Genomic DNA, 10,435 nt, shown 5'->3' with positions numbered 1-10,435 from the left:
TATTAAGTTGTGTTATTGTATAATTGAACTAGTATGATTGTTTTCGAAGTTATACTAGTGGATTAAATTTTGAGTTTGGAATTGTTGTAAAAGAGGTTTTAAAAGAAAGAAAAATTTATTTGTGGAATTCAAAAATCTTATTTGTAACTTTGTAACCTAAAATATCTTGATTTTTGGGGATAGAAATTATATATTTGAATTGTTGAGCAGTTCCTGAAAATTGTTTATAATTAAATATGTTATTTTATTTTGAGGTGAACCTAGATTTGAGAGCGTTACTGTAAACCCTCGAAGAATGAACCTAAAAATACTTTAATATATGAATTAATTAAAAGTAAGAACCTAAAAATATTTTAAATTAATCATATTAATTTCAGTAATAAACCAAAAAATACATAATATGCTAAATAAAATATTAAGTTCATATCATCTTTACCGGTTCTTGATTTCAATCATATAATACTCCTTCAACTAAAAATCCTTCGTTAATTTAAAAATGGAACCAAACTAATTGACCAAGATTACGTCAATACTAATTCGACCCGATTCTAATTTATTATCATAATATCAAAATAGAAAATGTTCTTTCCCGCTGGGTTAAAAGCAAATTATTTTATAGTAAAAAAATTACATGTCGTGTATATAAAAGTTTAAGATTCAAACTGTCATTTAAAAAGGAAAATTTTAATTATATAATGCTACTATTATTTTTAACATAGGGTTTTGAGAGTCGACCTCCGAAACTAGAGTTTTAGCCCCCACTTTTTCATTTTTCAACCTTCATTTATCAATGGATCAAGTCCTTCTTCACTCTTCCATCTCCTCTTTATTTATTTATCATTTTCTCAATAAAACCAAGATCTAATTCTTTTCGGGTGAGATCTTGTCGAGTACCTTGTTATCAAGATTGTTAGTGGTGCCCATCTTTTTGGGATGTTATGATTTTATTTTGTCTTTTGTTACTGGTTTCAGCCACTCTGAAAAGGATTTATATGATATTTTTTGAAATCTATAAGACTTGTATCAGATCTAAGACGGTGGTGTATATCGCAAAAACTCACATTTCACAACAAAAAAATGTTCGTATTTTAGGGGTTTTTGTTGCTCTAATATCAATTAATATAATTGATAGTTCAGAACATTGGGCTAGAGATGATGCTTATGTGAATGTCAATTGTGTACTATTAATTTCGGAATCGATGTAGGTTGAATTACACGAGATGTCATTACTTTTTAGATTAAATAATTTGAATATTCTATGCGTTAAACAATCTGAAAACAAAACAGCTATTTGGTTAGCTCGATTTTTGTTTCACAATCAGGTTAATCAGGTTATAGTTGAAAGTTCTGGAGTTTGTCACGGCTGGGGTTCAATATTTTAATAAATTATTCATTTTGTTCGTCAAAAAAAAAACTTAATATCACCAATTTATTTGGTAAAATTGAGTCCGATTCCATATCGATCTTATAATGTAAAGCAAATTGATTTAACATTAATAATTCCGAGATTGATTCCATGATCGTTTAGAGATTTGTGCAGAAAATTAATTAAACCTGCTCTAAATTTTGTAAAAAGGAAAATTAAAATTAAATTATTTAGATACTCCGAGATATTTACCTTATCCCCAGATAATTGTCACATTTGAAAAAAAAATTGTCCTAAATAATGATCAGATTCTTCATTTCAATGTATTTGTACAGAATTCTTTCCATCTATATCCTTATATATCTAATTCAAATGATTGACTTTACATTTAATATAGACACTCAAAATTTACCCTTAAATGCAATATTTAGGGGAAAATATTAAAATAAAGTAAAGAATTAGTAAATGTTTGTTAATATATGTATTTTTTGCAAATGTTAAGACAGAGGGAGTATTATTCATGTGTTAGGATTCCAAGCGGCAGTTTCAGTAGGCTGAGAGTAGAAATACCAATTGAGAGCACTTTTGTGAATTTTTGTACAGGCATGTTCCTATAAAACATTTTAGACAGTAATGTTGTCACGCGAATACACAACTTTAGTCAAAGGATGATAGTGTGCTGACAATTGACATGCCATTGTGTACTCCGAAACGAGTCTACGGTTACCCTATTTATTCAGCCAAACTGTACAATACTACGACTTAATTCCTCCGGCTTTTGTAGTTTTGTTTGTCACGGAGCGGGAGACAGAGATTCATTTTCCACAATACAGTTTTCATTTATAAAACAGTTTTAATTTAGATAAATCATGTTTCAATAAAATGACTTCCAGAAATTTCCTATAAAAAAAAGCTAGGAAAGTAAGAAATTAATCAACAGACTGAACTGTGAATTTTAAAAACATAATTAGGGCAAATATCAAATGGACCATGGAGCCGACTAGTACTCGGCAAGGGGCCACAAAAAGATGGTGGGCTACAGGCTACAACTTAATGTTACAATGTTAATTTGTATGGCTGGTAGGAGGCAAGCTTTTTAAACTGTATTCATAAATCTCTACTTTGATCATGGGGTTCCAGGAATTCACTACATGTAATTTTATTAACGGGACGTATTCGCAAGAGAAAATCTGTTAGATTTTTAAAATAGTTAAAAAATAACTCATTTGGCTATTCTAGTTGATTTATTCTAGTTGATTTTGTGTGTGATTTTATGGACTTACCGTCCCAAGTCACAAGTTCAAATTCACCTGAATACACGAACTTACCGTCCCAAGTAGGGCTATCAATGCATCAGATTTTGATCGGATCAACTTAATCCATATCTTATTTCATTTAATTTTACCGGAATTGGATTCAGATCGGATTTCAGTCGGATTTTTAATGGCACGATCCATATTCGGATCCGTTAGGATCACGAATTTTCGGATCGGAACTCCGATTTGTTTATGATTTAAAAAAAGTCTTCTCTAATAGAAATTAGGCAATATATTGTGTATAAATTAAATTATTTACAAAAATTAATTTGGTTTATCCATACCCCTAATATTTAAGTTTGGAATAAGTCGATAAAATATATTTATTCTTATCAGAAAACTTTAAAATTGACTCTTCTAGTTGATAGGTAATGTGCAGTAATCCATCACCATAAGACATAAGTATACTGAATATCAAATGCATACTGTACTCATTTTCACAACAAAGATTCAATGAAGAAAAATAATCTCATGTTACGGTAATGGGAACTAGAGTGCATGCCTCACAGTTTCAAATAAGCCCAATTATGAAATATCCAAATCCAATAAATTAGATTGCTTGAGGACTAATTATTAATAATTTAATATGTTATATATATCAGATAACATTTACTATATTTGTATATTAATTAAAATAATAAATATTTAATCGGGTCGGATTATTAACGGATCGGATCGGATCAAATTCAATTCATATGTTTACTGGATCGGATAATTTTCGGATTAGATTTTATTTTAAGTGATCCATATCCGCTCCATTAGCCTTTGGATCAGATCGTGCTAGATATTTGATCCATTGACAGCCCTAATCCCAAGTCACAAATTTAAATTTACCTCGAGATACGGAAGTAAGTGGATTGTCATGCTGCTTGATGGGTACGAATGTGTTAACAGTTCTCCGAATTAGTTAATGTGTGCGAAAACTAGCACGGATATTGAATTAAAAAAAAGTTATAAAATATCAAAATAGTTATAAAATATCGCATGTTAGACTTTCATTAGTTAAATGAAAATAATTTTTACGACATTTATACCAATATCACTAATTAAATTTTCTCGTATAATCACATTAACCATGTGTAATAACAATTTTTTTACCTTTTCGCGTTTTTGGCATTACTCTTCATGATTTATTTCCCTTCCTAAAATTTAAGTCAACATACTTATATTATGAAATTACACATTATTTGTTATCATATTAAAAATAATACATTTTATTTAAAAAAATTGAAATTATAAGAAAAGAATATTTTAAAATATATTCAATAATTATAAGTAGCTTCGTTAGAGTAAATCAGGTCACGTCATTTTCATTAAAATCATTAACAAAACAAAATTAAAGCTACTCACGTCAGGAGACGGTATCGTAAAAGGCTAAAACTGGAAACTGAGTACTACATGGGCTAAAAGACTATGTTCGAAAGTCCTTGCACAGGCCCATTCACCACTGCAACTATTCACATGTTTACGTTTTAGAGAAAGAGAAAGAGAAAGAGAAAGAGTAACGGAGGTCGGGTGGCTTTCATTTTTTTTACGAATTTCATAATTGAGATTAGTTGGTCATTTTCATATAATTGACAACCTAATTTGATCTTTGTCATCATTAGCAGCCAACCAAATTTAGCAATTCAATATTAATTTTTTTACAGGTAACCCCGTCAAATGAGTGAACAATAAAACAGTGGAAAAAACAAAGATTTTTCAGATTTATTCTAGCCAACAAATTGAGTGACATGTATCCAATTTCAACACTTTCTAAACAAAGCCCCAAGGCCATAGTTCAAAGAAAATGACTGACAAACTAACATCCAAATGATAATTTGGGATGCAAATCATTTTGTTATTAGTATTATAGTAGTGCATTATCAAAGCAATAGCTTGGAGTATCTTCTTTAGCATCACAATCTTCTTCAAAAAGGTGTTTTATAAATTTTTAGCCCTTAATTATCAAAATAATCAGTACTGGGCAAATATCCTTTTGGCCTGCAGAACAAATAATTCAAGTCCCATCACTTTCTATTTGGGTAGCATCTTAATTATACTAGATTACCTCTTGTAAACAAGAGATTCTTTTACACTATACAGTTTGATTCTCAACCAAGATCATACATATGCGGTGAATTCAGCTGAAGCATATTATGTGATGTATGTATATATATTAAATCAACTATACATCTGGAAAGGTTCGTACGCAGATTCCATATTACTAGAATGGAAATGGCATAAATGTATAATGTAATTGACAATTGATACTCTCATTATTCTTAAACTAGCTAGAGATGCTATGCATGTCACATTAGCTTTTCTTGGCACTATATTGTCGTGTTAGTGATCAATAAGGGGCACTAGATTCTGTCGAATATATATAGTATATAATCCAATTGATGTCCTTGTAAACCGATTTCTATATAACATGTTAACTTTTGAGAAAGACTTAATTGGATCATATAATATATTCAACCGTATGAACACAAGCCTAGATGGGCTTCAACTAGCATCAGAAGATACTGAATTGAGAAGCACTTGGCTTTGCTTGTACAAAAAGTTCAGGGAGCATTATGCAGCAAGTGACATGTAAATTGAACATGTATTAAAGTAAACACCTGGATATTCTAATATACTGTTTTAAGTGGTCTGGCACTTGCTTTCCCTTGTTTACTAAGATAACTTTAATCCTCATGGCTTGTTCTCATTACTCAGTTTCTTAGTTGATAAAAGTGAATAACATGAAAACATTTATTGGAATATATTTGCTTTATCATCTCAGCGAGGAGTAAGTAAACACATGGTTTAGTGAATCTATTGGTAGCATGTATTCTTAATAAAGGAAGAAGATGGATTAAAGTTCTGAAAAGCAGAAAAGACAATGCATTGCAATAAGAATCATTAGCAGCTTCTTCATTTTAGTTTAAGTTTAGTGACCGATTAGTGTGCTACTACCTAATATTTTGTCCAACACAAATTTTGTTCGAAAAATTTATTATATATTTTCAAATAAGGTTTCGGAAAATGCAAATAACAAGACATAATAAAAAAAAACCTAATAATAATATATGAGGTCTCTACTCGTTATTTTTTCTTCTTCTTTTTTGCTAAATACACACACTCGAAACAGTTATTGTGTTTTTGAGAAGATTTAAATTCTCGACATCACGTAAAAGGAACGAGGTAAATATCTATATAACAAGAGGTGTTGGGTTATTCCGATTGTTTTTAACATGACATAAATATAGAATGAAGTGTTTTAACGGTTTAGTGGCTGTCCTGGTGTAATTGTAAACTCCTCAAACGTGCATGTTACAGTGAAGGTGCACGTAGTTAGATGAGAATCTTAACCCTTGTGGCATAGAAAGGAGTAAACCAGCTAAGCAATGCACCATATCCGGAGCAAATGAAGGGCAAGCATGTTAATAAAGTCATAAACTACATTCAACCCCCTTTCAGTTTACATGTTCAAACACCCCAGACAAACCCAAGTATCCGACACACTGCAAGACAAAACCAGTGCCACTTCTTTTTAAGTCAAGCCAGTTGTTCACAACAACTACTTTCTTTATTAACTTACTATACTCGACTCTTTCTTTATTTTTAAGTTTTTATCAGTTTCTGTATATAATATTATACTGACAGTTTTTTGGAAACACTGATATATCACTCTTGGTCCTTGAAAGCTTAAAGACAGAAGAAACAACAGCTAGCCGCCTACTGTCTCTTTGCTCTCCTTGACCAGATTCAAATTTGTTATTAACTTGTTAACAGATTTTAAAACATAATTTGAGTGTGGAGCCAAGAAATTAATGCAGTTTTGAAGTATTTTTGGATTTTTACCTTGTTTTATACCCAGAAGGGTTTATACCTAATAACATTCTTTCAGCATGACTAGGATATAAGTAATGCAATCTCTTGAAATTACAAGTAAAATGGGTTAATATTAGATATACGCAGATCGGCCTTGTTTTATATTATATGTAATAGCCATAGTTATTCAAGTTAGGCAGCCTTAAACCCTTCTCTAAGCGACGGACAACGACCTTGTTCTATTAGTAATACTTGTAATTGGTTCAAGTTAAGCATCCTCAAATCCATCTCTAATCTATGTGCCAAGACAAAATCAGTTTAGTTAGTAGCTAGCTTCAAGAATGTCACAAACCACCATCATCATAGTGTAGATACCCACCACAGAAAAGAAAGTAAGGACATAAGTCAACCATTAATTAGTATACTTGAAACGGGCATTGCTGACAAATGCAATTTTGTATTACAATTTGTTTCACAAGAAAATTCTAATATTTACAGATTTCTACCTAATCTGTATACATCTTCTAACCATTTTCCCAATCTAATTTCCAATCCAAGAAAATCTTAAACAGCTAAATGGCACCTTACAATCTGCGTGTGTGTGTGTTTTAACTATTCAACCAACAAATCACAGTAATATCTAACAATCACTACCATATTTTACCCATTTCTGTTTTCTTTTCTATGCACACAACAACCTCACTCTTCAAGCAAAGTATATGCCAACACAATTTGCCTTTGCATTCAAGAATATGATCTGATCAATCCCAAATTGTATAGATTCCTTTTTACTAGGCTTCCAATTGATACCAACACTGCCCCACCAACACCAGCTGCGGGTGGATGATCATCCCTTTCTGCCTTGTGATGATATATTGAAGGCACTTCCTTCACTTTTAAGTTACTCAATCCAATCTTCTGTCTAACTGATTCAATAATCTCCGGATCAGCTGGATACCCAATCGAGTCCGTTACATAGAAAAAGTTCCGAGCAGTGTCACACGTCGTCGAAATCTCTGCCCTTGTTACATTAAGACCATTTTCTCGGAAGGTCCGCGTTACTTCTGCTAATAATCCTGGTCTGTCATCAGCACATAGCTCTAGTCTCACACCCTGTGATCAGAACATATAAAATATAAGTTGAACAGAAAATTTTATAAGCACTGATCTGATCAATCATGACACATGGAAATGAAATCATAAATTAGTACCTCAGAAGCTCTTCTTTCAATGGCAGCACGTAAGCAAAGAATCACACGTTGCTTTTCAGCATCCGAACTAATTGGCGTCCCATCAGTATGTCTAATGAAGAACTCCTATAAACAAAATAAGCCAATAACATTAGGTTAGCGCTATTCTAGCATTAAAAAAGATTATAAAAAAAGTGTAAACGCAAATACTGTAAGCATACCATATAAGCTCTGTCCCCAGTTGTGTCGAGAGTAGCATGGAAAACAACATATTCCATGTCAGTTAAAGTGCAGACAACGTCAAAAAGAAGCTTAGCTCGATCTTTGCAATGAACATTTATCCCGGAATAACCCCGTTCCATACAGTTCTGAATCGAAACAATTGGGGAATCGCCATTAGTCCTAATTATAGGCTTTTGTTCATAATCACGGTCAGCAAACATCATTTGATGAAGCCTTCTTTCTGTATGAGTAACTTCTAAAGAAACCAAAGTCTTAGCACTACGAATGTCATTATCCCCCTTGAGCACATTCCTTAACTTCGCTTCAATGGTATCAATTTTCAATTCGTCCTCAATCGGAAACCCCGAATCACAATCTTTAACATAAATTAAAGCTGCAATGCGGCCATTGTGTGTCCACACCTTCGACTCAACTACATTAACTTGCAAATCAGATAAAACTGCAAAAACCTCGGATAGTAGTCCAACTCGATCAGTTCCTGTTAATTCTAATGCTGTTAACCCCTCAATGCTTTTTGATCCAACAAATTGGATTTTGCCCAAAGACTGTAAAAACAAAATATAACACAAATTCAATAACCATGTAGTCTTAATTTTAATAAGTATTATTGATAAACAGAAACTGTCAAAGAGTTAATTTCAACCTGTTCCATGTAGTCGATGACACTTTCATCAGTTAACTTGTTTCCATTTAAATCTGTCACATGAAAAACTGTAACAAAAGAATAATCATGCTTAGTAGAAAGAACTAAACTAAGGCTAGAACATGTTTTCCAAAATAGATTAATATAATTGTTAAAAAAACTTGCCATCCATGAACCATCTTCCATCAGAAGAAATATAAGCTTTCTTGATAGACATGTCCAGATCTGTAATAATTTGAATGGCTTCCAGAAGAATTCCGTGTTTTCTTGCACTGTCAATCTTTGAATAAAAACAGGACAATTAGTCAAAAATTCAACTATTTTTAGTCAAGAAACATGCCTTTATTTATATAATATATATAAAAATGTTGGGTGCTTCTAAGAAAGTAGTGCATACCATGACTCTGGTGGCGTTGGCACAACCAGCATTGTCAACCATCACCCTGCAATTACAACACCGGTGATCAGAAAATTGCAAACTTAAGAAAATTAATTAACTTCATTGTTAATTAAGTTAAATAATCAAGAAAAGTGTAATTCTGAGGTGGTAAATTCGAAAAGAATCATCTATAAATTTAAACAAATAACACAAGTTCACAAATTATCTTGCAAGCCCACAAGGAGATGAAAAAAAACATGATAATTAAAATTAAAAAAAGAACTGGAAAACTGAATTAATGAAGAACATAAGAAAACAAACCTAGGAGGGGTCATGCGGATGACAAGCTTTTCATATTCATCAAGATAAGCAGGCCACTCCATCTTATCTTTGTTCTTCAGCAAATCAAAGTCTTATGAATAAGTTGTTTGTAAGTTGAACGAAGTACGAGCTGAATGAAGAGGGTTGATTATGAAACGCTTTAGCGTTCGTTATTATCGGTTTATAAAAATGAAACTGTGTGGGAAACTATGCAACCCTCGAAAGGAAAGCACGCTCAGCTTTGGTATACTTTCTCTCTCTCCTATTGTGATTTGGAAATGTGTTCTTATACTACTAGGACGCTGGGTTTAAACGCTTCATCAAGTTTGTACCAACATATAGGTAAGTTGGATGTTCTTCGAATACAAAAAATATTAAATCTATACCATCTATCTATCTATATTATATTATAATAACCAGAATGGAATATAATTTAATTTAACGGTTATTTTCTAATTTTACTCATTAAAAATATAAATAAATAGTGTTATATATCTTTAAACCATTAAATTGTTAGACTACTAGATTTAGAGCACCACAACTTATCATATTATTAAAAATTAAATATATAAATTTTTAAACTACTAGATATAATTTACTTATCCTACTATCACATATTATCATATTATTTTTATTATAACAATAAGACTCAAAATAGTGCGGTTTGGGAAAAAAATTACTTTGGTCGTTTGACAATTTTGACGGAATCTTCATTCTTCAACGACTTGTAAGATACTTACGTTTTGATTTTGTTAAGCATTTCAATATAATTTGGTATATTAGTTAGAAATGTGTAAAATATATTTTTATATACAAAACATTATAATAAATAGTTTAATTCAAAAGAAAAAAAAACTAAAATTTACATTCTAACTAACCAGTCAAAACATATTAAAATTTGCACAAAAGTCCTAACGTCAAATAAAAAAATAGAAGAAATATTTATTTGCAATTTTTTTCCTGGTGCAGTTAATCTACAACATTTGAAAATTGAATTAACTATCAATATATGCCGATGATTTTTTTAAAAAAAATCAACAAATAAGATCATTTATAAACATATGTGAATACAATGGTACAAGTCATCTTTCCGTACTTATCATTTTGTAAAACAAAATTTATTTATTTATAAAAGATTGACAACCTAATAGTTTTTCAAGATAAATCAGGTAGCTCCTC

General features: G+C 31.2%; 1 protein-coding gene across 1 annotated transcript; it reads right to left on the bottom strand.

Moving 5' to 3' along the window:
* Positions 1 to 6,872: 6,872 nt before the first annotated feature.
* Positions 6,873 to 9,589, bottom strand: LOC141688837 (ACT domain-containing protein ACR8-like). The gene is made up of 7 exons (XM_074492954.1): positions 9,257 to 9,589; positions 8,954 to 8,999; positions 8,722 to 8,836; positions 8,557 to 8,624; positions 7,892 to 8,458; positions 7,692 to 7,796; positions 6,873 to 7,593 (listed from the first exon to the last, which is right to left on the bottom strand). The coding sequence occupies exons 1-7, from the start codon at positions 9,316 to 9,318 to the stop codon at positions 7,225 to 7,227; spliced, it is 1,332 nt and encodes a 443-aa protein (XP_074349055.1). The 5' UTR covers positions 9,319 to 9,589; the 3' UTR covers positions 6,873 to 7,224.
* Between the last annotated feature and the right edge of the window lie 846 nt (positions 9,590 to 10,435).

The sequence above is a fragment of the Apium graveolens genome, chromosome 10, assembly GCF_009905375.1.
Source record: "Apium graveolens cultivar Ventura chromosome 10, ASM990537v1, whole genome shotgun sequence".
NCBI lineage: Eukaryota > Viridiplantae > Streptophyta > Magnoliopsida > Apiales > Apiaceae > Apium > Apium graveolens.
Note: the sequence above shows the minus strand (reverse complement) of the source record. Positions and strands in the feature narration are given on the sequence as shown.